We start from the raw sequence: 15,941 nt of genomic DNA, 5'->3' as shown, positions 1-15,941 counted from the left end.
ATTGAGTGGGTCTCCCAGATCCTAGTCCAACACTCTAACAACTACACCACACTTGCATAGCTATAAAGCTCTCTTTACAGTGGTGTGTGTGTAGGAGGGACTTAGTTTAGTACTTCTTTAGTCCTGAGGTTGAATATTATTTGCTTCTTACTCACTTCAGCACACATACATGCACACACATATGAGACAAAAGCTAGTGATCTGGAGGCACTACATGCTAAATTGAAGGTCACAGGTATCATTATTCTCACCTTTATCACTTGATCTTTTAACCCAGGTAACATAAAATTATAACATTCCATAATGGTAACTTATGGCTTGACACACCGTAGAGGGCTTGATGAATTTGACCAATCTTCTCTGATAGCACTAAAGACAGTGGACATGATCTAGTCTGTCTCTGGAATATTGTTCATGAGGCTCACTGCCACTGATGTTTTGAACACTAGGCTGTGTACATGTTAAATAAAAAGTCTTCCATTCCATTGTGTAGCTCAGGGCCATTATTTGAATTCTTTTAATGTTCATGCTTGCTAGACTCAGAAACCATGACAACCACTTGCCATGCTCTGAGCAGTATTAAAAATACTCCTTTTTATGCCAGGCATTGATAATCTCTTTTATCACAACTGAAATATTTGAGCATATTGATTATTTGCTTAGGGCTAAACCCTATGAGACCCATACCTTCATACTGAGCACCTGGTCTCCATATTCTGATCAGGGTAGGGTGGGGTAGGGAGAGAAAGCCACTATGAATATTATGGACTAGTCTGGATTTTCAACTTACTTCTAACCATCCAACCCATCTAGGCCAGGCTTTTATGTGACAGGACTAATTTTAAAAGCAAACAACCACACCCCAAAATCTTAGTCTGTGCCTAGCAATATTAACTTTCTTAGGAAATAATAGTAATTCTCTCCAACAGCAAAGTGAGTGGCGTTGTGCCAGCCAGGAGAGCAGGGGAATGGGGCTGCCCACAGATGAAAGGAGGACTTCTGTATATATAGGGTATATAGAAAATAATTATTAATAATCATACAATATTGATAAGAATTAATTAATCAGAAGACTGAGGGCTACATGTATGTGCTTCCTACATACTGCCATGAAACTCTGGTGGCAGAGCCCATAAGTAAGGCCCTTCAGTGGGCTGAGTGGCTGTTCAGTTGAAGAAAATTGCTACCTTTAATCCTAGTATCTCATGGGATCATCATGCCTGTTAAGCCTATATGAGTCTGCCTGAAAACTTTGTTCTGCTTCTAAGGCCCTTCTCCAGGACTCTCCACCATTAGATGTATAATAGGCATCCAGGATGGAGCCTTTTTGTTGTTGTGGTACCCAGAATTTGGAATAGCTTCCCAGACGAGAAAGTTATTCCTGGCTCCACTGGTGCTCATTTTCAGGCAAGCAGCAAAGCATGTTTTTAAAGCAGTTGGAAGTTGGGAACCTCCAACCCACAGGTCTAATTAAGTTTGGCAGGCCTCCCCATTTGGCCCAGAAGGTCATTTTGGCCAAGCTACACTCACCCATCCCACACCTAATGTCAAACATGGCCAAAATGGGGTTTGCAGGCTCCACTGATCAGCTGTTTAGTGGCACCTGCAAACCTGTGTGCATAGCTCCCTGCATGGCCCTTTGCAAGCCCTGCCAATCAGCCAATTCTCAGTTCTAGCAGAGAGGAGTGTGCAGTCCTTTGAAGCTCTGACAATCAGCTGATGGTCGGGGCTTCCAAGGCCCCAGGTGAAAATGGCCATTGTGACATCAGGTGGTTGACAGGTGGATGGTCCCACCCAACTGTCAAACTTGACCTGTGAGGGATGGGTGAGATAAGGAGCTGGGCCAGTGGCTGGATCCAATTCCCCACCCCTGTCTTAAAGGATGCATCCACTGCTGCTGCTTTTAAATGTTTTCAGCAGCATCAGTCAGTGTGGTGGTGTGGTGATGCTCTCATGACAACTGAGTCGCTGCTGCTTATCTAGAAAGAGAGGGGGTGGGGAAGGCAATGGGGAGGTTGGTGTGGTGCAACTGCACCAGCAGGTGCACCACATTGGCTTAGCACACCAGTCTCTCCTCCTCCTTGCCCCTCCCTTTTAAGCAGCAGCACACACTCAGCTGTTGAGAGATCAAGTGAGCACTGCTGCCCCCCCACCACACTGTCCGCTGCTGGCTTGAACGTTGCTGTAAAGCACTTTCATGGTTACTTATTGTGGGTTTTGTAAGCCTTCTTGACAATATTTTGTTTTTGAAATGTGGGCTAAAAATGCATATAAAAATAAAGAGAAACATAGAAATAGCATGTAGAAATGTTTACCACAGGGATTTTTGTACTAACATTGAGGGTCTCCAAAGTCACAGCAAACAATCTGAGCATCTCTATTATTTATTTATTTTATTTAGACATCGTATGAACCACTTGCTCAAAAAATCAATAACTCTCCAAGCAGTGTATAGGTTCAATTGTATATAAAATATGACAAAAATACATGCACCATTTAAAAGCAAACATACACAATACTAAAATTAAGATTAAGAATCAAAAATAAAACCAAAGAAAGATAAAATCAATAAAATATTTTAAAAATGTAACTAAAACAAGTGTCTGGATAGGCTTGCTGAAAAAGAAAAGTTTTCAGCAGGCATCTAATACAGTATAGTGAAGGCACCTACCAATGGCAATAGGCAGGGAGTTCCAGAGTGTTGGTGCTGCCACACTAAATGAATGACTTTGGCACATGTAAAAGTGCAAGTTATGCAGATTGAAGTGATTGAATAGGCACTATGGGGTGAGGCTATCCTTTAAGTAAACTGATCCCAATATTAAAGGCTTTATATGCCAACAGTAAAACCCTGAACCCAGCCCAGTAATGCACTGGCAGCCAGTGCAGATGTTTGAGCATAGGTGTAATATGCTGAAGGACTCTCACTAATGTGACTACCTGTCACTAATCATGCTTCAGCGTTCTGCACTAACTGCAGTTTCTAGATTGACCACAGGGGAAGCTCCACATAGAGTGCATTGCAGTAATCCTTTCTTGAAGTTATCACTGCCTGAACGACTGTGGTTAAGCTATCCTAGTCCAGGAACAGTGGCAGCTATCATATCAGTCAAAGTTGTAAAAGGTGCTCTTAGCCACTGAGGCCACTTGTGACAAAGGTGGATCCAGGACCATCCCTAGGCTGTGAACCTGCTCCTTCAGAAATAATGCAACTCCCTCTGGAGCAGGCAATCAACCAGTTTCTCAGACATGATAACTATTCACCTGCAGAGCCTGTGTCTTGCCAGGATACAAGCTCAGTTTATTTGCCCTCATCCAGCTCACCACTACCTCACTGGTCCAGGACCTGCATGGTCTCTCCCAATTCAAATGTTATGGAAAAAGAGAGCTGAGTGTCATCAGCATACAGATGACACCTGTCCTATATCCCCTAAAAACCATACCTAATGGCTTCATGTAGATGCTGTGGCCAGGCCTGCAAATAGCTACTATGGAGAGGCTGTGAAATGATAATATCACAAAAGTTTTATTTACGTTGATGCATGGAATCAGGCAGTTCTGGGAAATACCAGCAGAGAACGGAAATGTAGGGAAGCAATCTGTGTAGCATATTTGCTGAACATCCATGCTCACTAGCCTTATAAAACTATAAGTACCTGGCAATCTGTGATGAGTGGAGGATGCTCAGGTTTTGCTGGTGGCGTGCAGTGGTTTTGCAAACATGAAACATTGTAGTGGACATTTTTATCAATATCCTGTGAGATCAGACCCTGACTGTAGGTGTGAGTCCTTTATGGTTTTGTGGTTCTTATTATATTTTAGGAACAGCAACAACAACAGCACTTGATCACAGCCTTTCAGTTATTGGATTAATTTTTGACCTTCCCTAACATATTTGGATTTTCTGATGTGTTTATCAATGGTAGTGTAGCTTGCTTTGTCTAATATAAAAAACAGCAAGCAAAACCTATCATGTCTGTTTCAGTATAAAATGTACAATGAGGAAATTAAATTTGAAAGAACACTATACTTTTGAGGTAGAAGGTATTCTTTTTGTAAAGGAAGGGTAGCTCCTCATTGTCTCAGGCAGCAGTACTATACCAACTTACATGGGGGTAATCCTATTGATTATAGTGGAACTTACTTTTGAGTAAACATGTTAAGTGTGTACAAGAAAGAACTGGAATAACTAGTAGGCAACACTACATTGATCATGTCGAAGTTACTCATCTTTTCTCTTCCAGCGAGGCAGGTGAGTTAGTTTTCCAGTATTAGAGGGAAAGGCAGGAAGAGAACTAGACCCAAATGAATTAGTTATAGGTTAAGTAAATTAACTACGGCATGCAGTTAATTATGAACCACCATTCATCTGTGGATTTTTGTTTCTGGTATTTATGATCAAAACCCAAACTGCTTGGTGGATTTCATGTATATTCCCACTCTGAGAGCTCGTTAGTGACTGTCTGGTTGGAGAACTGTGATATTTCTGTGACCATCGCTAATCAAGACCAAAATTGCATTCTAGAGTTTGTACTGCTGAGTTTCCCACTACTTGCAGTTAATTTGTTAAAATGAAATTGAGAAGTCCCAGTAGCAATGGTGTTGTCCAACCAGAGCTGGAGTGTTGTGTAATGGCAAAAAGTATGAGTTGAGAAATCCTGCCCCGGCCACAAGCTTTAAGGCTGCAGTCCCATACCAGCACCTGGGAGTAAGCCCCATTACTTGACTTAGGCAGGCCACCGTCAGCCTCAGCCCTCTATCTGCACTGTGTGGAATATAATCTTTACAACAACCCTGTAAGGTAGGTTAGCACTGTTTCCCTTGCATTGTGTATGGGTGGTTAAGGTCAAGAGAGAGTGGCTTAGCTAAGGCCATTTACTGAATTAATGGCTGATGTGAGATTTGAAACCACAGACCTTTTGGACTTGAAATGGCAGATCTTTGGGCTTGCAGCAGCACGCTCTTCACCATGACAAGACAAATCTCTACAAGTGGTCATTGATCAAAAGGAAATAAGAAACAAAGTGGACTGCATTTTTTTTAAGGTTAGAGGTAGCCAGTTCATTTTAAGGAGATTGAAAGGGGGTCATTAATCAGAAGTGACATCAAAGTGATAACTATCTGCAAAAAAAAGCCTTACACCTGCTGTGAAGTACATAAGAAATAAACAAAACAGGGTGAACTATGAAAAACATGGTATAGTCATAGGTATTTGGTGGTTTGTCACTCCTCAAAGCATACCAATGATGCATATGCGTGCTAGTGTGTAACCTCTGCAAGTCCACACACTTTTCACAGCTAAAGAACTACTGCTAGAAAATATTTCCAATGATTTCCTCTTACCAACATCATTCTAAAAACCTCACTCAATTTTTAAAAAGACAGTTGACTTAGATTAAAGTCCTGATTAGTATACTTCTGGCTGCTCTTGCCAGCTATTCTTGAGAAAGAGGAAGCCACAACCAACATGGAGCAAAATTTCACAGTCTGTGTGGTCATGTAAGTGAGGCATGAGCTTCACAGAGATCTTGTTGAGCATGTCTTGCTAGGGCATTGAGAGTGTGCTGCTGTGCCGCTTGTCTTTTTTTTTTTAATGCACAACAGCTATCTGGCTCATCAGTAAAGGATATATTGAATTTAGTCCATTTGTACTACAAAGATCTTTAAGAGGTGGTGACGTTTGCCTTGACAACACACCGAAGCCTAAATTAATGTATTTTATGCACTTTGCTCAGCTGTCATTTTTATTCATTTCACAAAATTGAGCAATTTCACACAGCAATCATAAAAGATCATGACAGATATATTGTGGCTGGCAAAACTATTATTATCACTACTAATGGTTTCTGGCTGGCACCAAAAAGCATGCTGGATACTCTATGAAATTTGGATTTAACAAACTGCTCTCCCCCCCTCAAAAAAACTTCTACCCTTTAAACTTGAGCTTAGCCCTGTGGCTGTGGCTTTTCTGTCAGCAAGGGCCCCATGCCTGTAGTAATACTTAAACCAACATTAGGGGAGGGAGGGCTGATGGCAGAGGCCATTTCAGTATTTGCATGAAAACAGCACTCTACTCCCACTGTTCACAGGCAGAAATCATCTGTCTCCTCAGTTTGAGTAAGGCATCATAGTAGTTGGTAAAGGATACACCATGGATCCCATTTATGAATAAATGCATTGTAATGTAATCATTTTGTATATCCTGTGCTTGCATAGGGCTTCCAGTGGTCTCCCATCCACATGGCTGGCCAATTCCATTTGTTATTTGTTGTTATGTGCGTTCAAGTCGATTACGACTTATGGCGACCCAATGAATCAGCGACCTCCAAGAGCATCTCTTATAAAACAGCCTGTTCAGATCTTGTAAGTTCAAGTCTGCGGCTTCCTTTATGGAATCAATCCATCTCTTGTGTGGTCATCTTCTTTTTCTACTCCCTTCTGTTTTTCCCAGCATTATTGTATTTTCTAGTTGTCTTCTCATTATGTGTCCAAAGTATGATAAAATCAGTTTCATCATTTTAGCTTTTAGTGATAGTTCTGGTTTAATTTGTTCTAAGACCCAATCATTTGTCTTTTTCGCAGTCCACGGTATCTGCAAAACACTCCCCCAACACCACATTTCAAAGGAGTTGATTTTTTTCTTCTCCACTTTTTTCACTGTCCAACTTTCACATCCATACATAGAGATCGGAAATACCATGGTCTGAATGATCCTGACTTTAGTCTTCAGTGATACATCTTTGCATTTGAGGATCTTTTCTAGTTCTCTCATAGCTGCCCTCCCCAGTTGTAGCCTTCTGATTTTTTGACGGTTGTCTCCATTTTGGTTAATGACTGTGCCAAGGTATTGATAATCCTTGACAAGTTCGATGTCCTCGTTGTCGGCTTCAAAGTTACATAAATCTTCTGTTGCCATTACTTTAGTCTTCTTGATGTTCAGCTGTAGTCCTGCTTTTATGCTTTCCTCTTTAACTTTCATCAGCATTCATTTCAAATCATTACTGGTTTCTGCTAGTAGTATGGTATCATCTGCATATTTTAAGTTATTGATATTTCTCCCTCCAGTTTTCACACCTCCTTCATCTTGGTCCAATCCCGCTTTCAGCATGATATGTTATGCATAGAGATTAAACAAATAGGGTGATAAAATACACCCCTGTCTCACACCCTTTCCGATGGGGAACCAATTCTCCATATTCTGTCCTTACAGCCACAGTATGTAGAAGGACAGTTGGAAAAGAAAAACAACACCACACTGGGTGTGTTTGTGTATGTAGAATACCCTCCTTGGAGGGAACAGCAGGCTGGAACTCTGAACAGGAATACTCCTTTTTGCAGGGAGGAAATGATGCACTGCAACATTTTGGTGCAGGTCCCCCTTGTTTCTAAAACAAATGCAGAAAGGAAAGCTTTCCTTATTGCAACTTCTTGTTCCACCTGTTTTTTTAAGAATGGCTGTCCAATAGTGGCCTTTGACCTATGGTAATGTCATAGGTTGGGACTTTGTTTAGGCACAACAGTATTGTGCCCTATAGGACAGAGCCGTAAGATAGCTCCAGCATATGCCATAGGGTGGCCAGATGCAAAAGAGGGCACTGCTCCTGCACCTTTAATAGCTGGGCAGCAGAGGGCATTTCAGCAGGTGTGGCTTGCCTGACAAGCAGCGCCTGGTGAAATGTCCTCTTCTGCACAACTATTAAAGGTACAGGAGCCCTGTCCTCTTTTGCATTTGTCCACCCCAGCGTCTGTAGCTTTCTAGAAGCCTCCTGTTGCTACTTCAGCCTAGCTGGCTGTTTTACAAGTTCAATGGAAACTAGGTCATTCAGGAGGCAGCTGAACATGTCCTACCGTTGCTTTGCTTGTGGCAACAGAACCCACTGGTGAAAGCAACTGTGGGCAAATGATACAGGCAGGTTAGGTAGCAGAACTAGCACAATGTAGGGGGCATGCAGGGTTGTGAGCATCGCAAGCAGAGAGGAAAGGAGCATGCCCCATTCAGAGTTCCTTATGGTTTAGTGCAAGGAGTAGCCAATGTGGTGTCCCCCCAAGAAATTATGGACTCCAGCTCCCATCAGCTCCAGCCAGCACAGCTAATGATCAGGAATGGAAGGCATCATGTTGGCTACTGACTCTAGTGCCTGACTGAAAATTGTCATGTTCAAAATGGGAAAATATTTCCGACTAAGTTAGTTGCACTTAGATACCAAGGAAGTCAGTGTGAAAAATTAGTAATGAGTTAAGTCTCATTTATTTCAGTTTGAAATAAATCCAACCCAATGAGAGAAGGATGCCACCCCTTCCCCTTGAATAGTTAGGGAAGAGCAAGCAAAGTTAAACTTGCTTAGTTCCCTGTGAGTGTTCTAATGGTAACCTTAGCAACAGCAAATCTTCATACTTGTCAATCTTTTCGGAATGATTGTGTCTTCATGACCAGATCAGGATCTGGGATTTTAAATGTTTTTTTAAAAAAAACCAAAAAAAGCCAACTGCTGTACCAGATGCTTGATGAAAGCATTGTCTGGTGTGAATCTAATAATATTTGATAGATATGAGCCAGAAACAATCTGAAGGAAGAGATAATATTAAGCTGTTGGCAGTAGTTAGAAATGTGCAGTTATTAAAAATATATTTCCCTTCTGAAATTATCACCACAGAGGCAATTTGAGCTGGCATTAAGCTCTGATGATTCAGTGTGCCCAGCCCTGGCTACTCTAAGGCCTCCGTGTCCATTTAGAATGTCATTTTATACAAAATGGAAGGAAAGTTGCTTGCCTTTAAAATGCATGCATGTGTAGTCACACAAGAGTCTTGTAAAGTTTCTGTACAGAAAGAAAATACATTCCATTTCAATCATTTTAACCTTGGTCACTTTAAAGGAAGTGATGGGCAAGGTATTGCTTCTTTAGATTCAAGTAAAATCTTGAAAAGCTGTGCTTTCATTTTACAGAAACGTTGAGAACTCCTGGTTAAGGGAGAACAAGTGAATGCAGACACTGAGATTTCACTAAAAGCATCTGGCAAAGTAGGTTTTATTCCTGAGAAATAAATGTGCAGGTTTTATGGTACCACAGGGCTCTGGTTTTTTTCTAATTAAGGTAGCCCAACTAAGATAGCCCCAAAACAACCAATAAACCAAAGATAAGTGCAATTTAGCATGCTTGTAATGCTAAATGCCCCCCTGTAACTATTTCAGTGTTATGCAGAGATGCTGAATCCCAAAATTACAGAGAGCTTACTACTTTATAACAGACGTATTGCCAGTGAGCATTGATTTGCATCTGAAGATACACTGATAGCTGTTGTGGCCTGCTTCTGCCCTGTGCAGTTCCAATGATTAGGTAGTAAAAGTAGAGAGCAACATGCTGGAACTCTGAACATTTATATTATTCTGGATAAGAATTTCTCTTGAGCTGGACAGTAGGGGGCATTACTGCAAAACAAGGTCCCTTCTTGTGGCATCATGACTGCTGTGCTGATTATATCTCTCTGTCTCCTGTTGCCTCTCTTTTCTTTCTTCCTCAGAGCTCCTTGTGGAATTGTTTGGCAGCCTATAGATCTTGGAGTATTTCCAGTCACCTGTAAACATGTAACCTCCGTGACAGGCTTATACAAGTTTCCGGATACATACTGAAACTTGTGGTTTGATATATTTTTTAAGCTATTCAGCCATCCCTCTTGAAACACATTCAGTTCTGCTGAATACTTGTAAAAGCAACATGAAATAAAAGGATGTGAATAATGTAAGGTGGTATCAGTGCAGAAATGATTGCGCATTTCCTTTCCGTTTCAACATTCTTTACTGGAAGCAGACTTTGAAAGAAGCTATTTCTTGAAGGCAAAACACATTTATACAACACAATAGACAAAAAGATTTCTGGTCGTTACAGACACATGCATACTATTAAACACTCACTTTGATTATTGTTATATTGTATTTTATTAATGGATTGTACGTCGCCTAGAGTGGCCGTTTTTTGGCCAGATAGGTGACTCAGAAATAAAATTTTATTATTATTATTATTGATTGCCCCCAAACCTTCAATTCCAAATGCTCCACAGACAAATAAAAATGGGAAAGGCTGTAGATCTGTGGTAGGGCATCTGCTTGGCCTGAAAAAGGCCCCAGGTTCAATCCCTTCATTCTCCAGGAAGAGCTGGGGGAGATGCGTGGCTCAAACCCTGGAGAGCTCCTGCCAGTCAATGCTGACAATACTAAGCTAGATGGGCCATTAGCCTGAAGGGGTAAAGCAGCTTCCTATGTGTCTACAATCTGCTGTGAACATATTTACCTAAAACAGCATCACATTTAGTTTAAGAAGCCAGTAGAGTGTACACCGTTTTGTATTGGAAACAGGGGAAGTGCACAGTTGGAAAGCATGGACGTCTGGTGTTGAGGATTTGAAACCAGGTAATACCAATTGCTGTTTATCATGTACAGTTAACTGCTCCACAGCATCGCTTCTCAACTCGAACCGTTTCTGTTCACAAGGAGCTCTAAGCACACCTGGGCACCCTGTTTCTGGACTTGGTCTTGCTAACAGTCAAGCTCCTGTTACTTGAGACATTCAGTTTGACCAACCATAGACTGAACCATCAGGGCAGGAAACACCTTTGTATCTGCGCGCATGGTTAGGATTCGGCTTCCAAAAAAGTTACAGTATACAATGGAGCCTGCAACATTGCTTAAATTTAAGCATTTGGGCATTCAGAGAACACGTGGTGGTGGTGGTGAGGAATAATACATGTAGAAGGCATGGGGCCACCCATTCCCAGCATCCCTGTGCATAATAGCTTCGCTGACTCCACCTTTTCTTGCACTGAGCTGGAGGGTCTGAGGCTATGGGCACACTAGTTGCTTCACAAGCAGCGAGTGTGGTTTTTCTGGCTGCATTTTGAAGTGACTCTGCCCTTGGCTGGACACACCTTCCTTCCCTGCTGCTGACTTCAGATCTTTCAGGACTGCCCATAGCAATTTTTGGGCCAATCACTGTCTGTTCCTGAGCTTACAGCAAAGCGTTGCCATTGGCCACACCTGGAGGGCCAATGGGCTGATCTACCAATCAGCTGCAAAAGCTGCCTGCAACTGAATTAAAAAAAAAAAAAAAAAAAACAACCACTGGAGTTGATCCAACCAGGTTTTAGTGTAAAAAGGGGCAGAGTTTGATTAGCATCCTGTGATCCTTTTTTCAGAAAATAGAGGTGGAAATGCACTGGAACCAGCACAACAGTAAGTGTGCCTCTACCCTGAAAGTGTCTTCTAAGTGCTTTTAGCTGAAGATGCTTAAAAGTCTCCCCATGACTGGGAACCCTACATTATCAGGTATCCTTATCACAGAGAAGATTCTAAGTCCATTCAGCCTAGTAGACTTATAATTTCCCTTCCAACCTTCCTGCTTAACACAGGAAGGTTTGGGCTGGCAAGCTCAGCTCTGCATCATGTGTGGGCTTTATCCCTGCTTGAATAGGGCATCACATACTTAAAAGTAGTTTGAGGCCTCTTAAATATAAAACTTCCCAAACTGAATGGCTTTTCAAAGATACAAAGTATATCAGGTTAAGGACAGTTATGGGAGAGACAAAAAACAGTTACCAAATATACCTTAAGCTGCATGGAGAGTATTCAAATACATTTAGGTATTTAGCTAATGGAAGATAAATAATTTCTGTCCGTGGGGTAAATTTTGCAAAATTCTAGATTAAGAAGGGTGTACAATGGAGTACACTCTACTGTTTAAAATAATATTCGACCACTTGGAAAATCTCATGTATTAATTCATGCCTGTGATAAAGCTCTTTTTTTTATTAAATCAAACTTCATGTAAAAATTTCACAGTTGAACTGCTGACAGAGATGTGATCTTTCCATGAGGAAGCAAGCTTAGGCATTAGCCTACAGATAAAGCAGTTTCCTCATGTGATGACTTACTTAAGTCTACATTCAAACAGGAGATCGTGATGATTCATTTTGCCATATGAGCATCAAAGGATGGTCGTTAGTGTTCTGATTGCTTCCGGGCTCACTATATACAGGACTCAGCTAACCATGACGAGTTATCTCTGGTACTTTGTTCAAAAAATACAATAATCCAGAATTCTGGATTCATATTTTCAATGTATGCTTTGGAAACTTTAATGAAATTGGTTTCTTTCTCTCTCTCCCCCCAACCAGGCTGTGATAAAAGAAGATTGTACAACCATGGCTAAAGGGAATGAACCACTGCTTAACTCAACCTTGCCGCCACCTTTCTTAATAGACTCTTCTCACATTGGCCTGATCACAACATACACAATGGTGTTTATTGCAGGTGTATGTGGAGTCATCAAAATGTCATTCTTGCTAGTGAGAATGAATACATTATCAGTGACCACAACAGCAGTCATAAACCTGGTGGTGATTCACAGTTTCTTCCTTGTGACTGTGCCATTTCGGCTGTATTACTACGCCACAGACAAATGGACCTTTGGATTGCCCTTCTGTAAATTTGTGAGCGGAATGATACACTTCCACATGTACCTCACCTTTCTATTCTATATGATTTTCTTGGTAATCAGGTGCCTTATTTTCTTTCAGTGGAAGGATAAGGTGGAATTCTATAGGAATTTGCATGCAGTGGCAACTAGTACAGCTGTGTGGATTCTGGCTTTTGTTATTGTGGCGCCAATAGTGTGGTGTACGTATGGGACAACTGGAACTTATGGAAACAACACATGTTTTAGATTTCACCAGGAGCTTGAGAGAGCCCCAGTGAAAGTCTTGAACTACGTTTTAATCACTGTAATGGTTTCTATAACTTGCACCCTTTTGGGCTTACAAGTTTTCATGCTTCTAAAAGTGGTTAAAAAGCTTTCGGGAACTGTTTGGTCACATCAAGAATTCTGGGCACAGCTGAAAAGCTTCTTCTTTGTATGGGTCATCATGTTTTGTTTCCTTCCTCATCACTTTTTTCGGATTTACTTTATTGAGCATGTGAATGACCAGCAATTGGATACCGTCAATGAGATCTTCCTGAGCATAACTGCAATCAGTTGTCTTGACTTGTTTTCCTTTGTGATAAGTGGAAGCAACATCTTGAGGCAAAGAATCAGTGCCCTTTCATGCTGTTAAAGCTTGTGTTCTTAGGTAAGAAAATCTACATAGCAACAAGGTCAGCTGTGTGGGTGTACGATAGATGATTTTAAAGATTTTCACAATAAAAATGTAGACATTATGGATTGTATGAAATGGCTGCGGAAGTAGAAGGTAGCTTGAATACCTAATCTTTCCCTCTACTCATGCTCCCTGCAGCCCCCCAGGAACCCTGAAAAGTCTCTCCAGAGGGTCAGGGAGTCCTTGAACAGTGTGACATAGAATTGCCATGTGAGAGGGAAATTACTCAAAACAAGGGAGTGCAGTCTTGCATGGAGTGCAGCTCCACTGGCGCAAGATCTCTCTGCTTGAGTTTGGGTGATTTCCTCTGTGTACTGCAGTTCTGTATGACAAAGTCCACATTGTTCAGGACATGCACACACACCAACCCTCTAGAGAGGTTTTGGAGGGATACAGGAGGATGCAGGGGGCAAAAGGGAGAGGGAAAGATTGGTTCCAGAACTATCTTCCAGTTGTGCAACCATTAGATATAAAACCTTATAAAGTCTTATCTTTTTACACCCTGAGAGAAACTATGGAGTAAAACTCTAAAAGTGTATCTGACTACATTCCATGGATCTTGCACAGCAGTTATGACAACTTCATCACAGCAAGAGATTTTTGTACCTTCCCTAAATTAGAGGAAGTAATTTAAGGCCAAAAATGTATTTCAAATAAAAATGTCTCAGTGAGAAAAAATTGTTGTTTTTTTGTGCCTCCAAGTCGACTACGACTTATGGCGACCCTATGAATCAGCGACCTCCAAGAGCATCTGTCATGAACCACCCTGTTCAGATCTTGTAAGTTCAGGTCTGTGGCTTCCTTTATGGAATCAATCCATCTCTTGTTTAGCCTTCCTCTTTTTCTACTCCCTGCTGTTTTTCCCAGCATTATTATCTTTTCTAATGAATCTTGTCTTCTCATGATGTGTCCAAAGTAGGATAACCTCAGTTTCATCATTTTAGCTTCTAGTGAGAGTTCTGGTTTAATTTGTTCTAACAATTATTGGTCTTTTTCGCAGTCCATGGTATGCGCAAAGCTCTCTTCTAACACCACATTTCAAAGGAGTTGATTTTTCTCTTATCCGCTTTTTTCACTGTCCAACTTTCACATCCATACACAGAGATTGGAAATACCATGGTTTGAATGATCCTGACTTTAGTATTCAGTGATACATCTTTGCATTTGAGGACCTTTTCTAGTTCTCTCATAGCTGCCCTCCCCAGTCCTAGCCTTCTTCTGATTTCTTGACTATTGTCTCCATTTTGGTTAATGACTGTGCCAATATATTGATTATCCTTGACAAGTTCAATGTCCTCATTGTCAACTATAAAGTTGCATAAATCTTCTGTTGTCATTACTTTAGTCTTTTTGACTTTCAGCTGTAGTCCTGCTTTTGTGCTTTCCTCTTTAACTTTCATCAGCATTCGTTTCAAATCATTACTGGTTTCTGCTAGTAGTATGGTATCGTCTGCAGATCTTAAATTTCTGATATTTCTTCCTCCAATTTTCACACCTCCATCTTGGTCCAATCCTGCTTTCTGTATGATATATTCTGAGTATAGATTAAATAAATAGGGTGATAAAATACACCCCTGTCTCGCACCCTTTCCGATGAGGAACCAGTCGGTTTCTCCATATTCTGTCCTTACAGTAGCCTCTTGTCCAGAGGACAATCAGATGCTGTGGCACCCCCATTTCTTTTAAAGCATTCCATAGTTTTTCATGATCTACACAGTCAAAGGCTTTGCTGTAATCTATAAAGCATGGGGTGATTTTCTTCTGAAATTCCTTGGTCCATTCCATTATCCAACGTATGTTTGCTATATGATCCCTGGTGCCTCTTCCCTTTCTAAATCCAGCTTGGACGTCCGGCATTTCTCGCTCCATATATGGTAAGAGCCTTTGTTGTAGAATCTTGAGCATTACTTTACTTGCATGGGATATTAAGGCAATAGTTTGATAATTACTGCATTCCCTGGGATCCCTTCTTTGGAATTGGGATGTATATGTACCGCTTCCAGTCTGTGTGCCATTGTCTAGTTTTCCATATTTCTTGACATTTTGTCAAACTTTGGACAGATTCAGTCTCAGTAGCTTGTAGCAACTCTATTGGTATGCCATCTATTCCTGGTGATTTGTTTCTTCCAAGTATTTTAAGAGCAGCTTTCAACCTTGCATTCTAGAATTTCTGGTTCTTCATCATACGGTTCCTCCATGAATGAATCTGTCACCCTGGCATCTCTTTTATAGAGTTCTTCAGTGTATTGCTTCCATCTTCCTTTTATTTCGTCTCAGTCAGTCAATGTGTTCTCCTGTTGATTATTCAACATCCCTACTCTTGGTTTAAATTTCCCTTCCATTTTTCTAATCTTTTGGAATAGGGCTCTTGTTCTTCCCTTTTTGTCGCCCTCCTCAATTTCTATACAGTAACTATTGCAATTGTCCCTATGTACTAGTTGCTCTATTGTTGCATTTAGGGTTCTGACTGTGTTTCTATCTCCTTTTGATTTTGCTTTCCTTCTCTCTTTAACCATTTGAAGAGTTTCTTCAGTCATCCATTGAGGTCTTTCTCTCTTTTTAACTAGATGTATTGTCTTTTTGCATTCTTCCCTGATAACATATCTGACTTCATTCCATAGTTCTTCTGGTTCTCTGTCAGCTAGGTTAAAAGCCTCAGACCTGTTTCTTATTTGATCTTTATATGCTTCTGGGATGTTATTTAGATTGTATTTTGGTGTTATGATTGCTTTGTTGGTCTTCTTTGGCTTTACTCTGATTTTCGATACGACCAGTTCATGATCTGTACGGCAGTC

General features: G+C 41.0%; 1 protein-coding gene across 2 annotated transcripts; it reads left to right on the top strand.

Annotated features, from left to right (window-relative positions):
• Positions 1-4,622: 4,622 nt before the first annotated feature.
• GPR141 (G protein-coupled receptor 141) lies at positions 4,623-13,776 on the top strand. 2 transcript variants are annotated; one of them, XM_061586589.1, is made up of 3 exons: positions 4,623-4,801; positions 10,355-10,408; positions 12,169-13,776. In XM_061586589.1, the coding sequence occupies exon 3, from the start codon at positions 12,196-12,198 to the stop codon at positions 13,102-13,104; it is 909 nt and encodes a 302-aa protein (XP_061442573.1). In that variant the 5' UTR covers positions 4,623-4,801; positions 10,355-10,408; positions 12,169-12,195; the 3' UTR covers positions 13,105-13,776. The 2 variants fall into 2 exon arrangements, with proteins under 2 accessions (XP_061442573.1, XP_061442572.1); XM_061586588.1 differs by lacking the exon at positions 10,355-10,408.
• The last annotated feature ends 2,165 nt before the right edge of the window (positions 13,777-15,941 follow it).

The sequence above is a fragment of the Rhineura floridana genome, chromosome 10, assembly GCF_030035675.1.
Source record: "Rhineura floridana isolate rRhiFlo1 chromosome 10, rRhiFlo1.hap2, whole genome shotgun sequence".
Taxonomy (NCBI): domain Eukaryota; kingdom Metazoa; phylum Chordata; class Lepidosauria; order Squamata; family Rhineuridae; genus Rhineura; species Rhineura floridana.
Note: the sequence above shows the minus strand (reverse complement) of the source record. Positions and strands in the feature narration are given on the sequence as shown.

Coding starts and splice junctions, on each gene's coding strand:
- GPR141 (XM_061586588.1), top strand. CDS start 12,196: ATGGCTAAAGGGAATGAACCACTGCTTAACTCAACCTTGCCGCCACCT.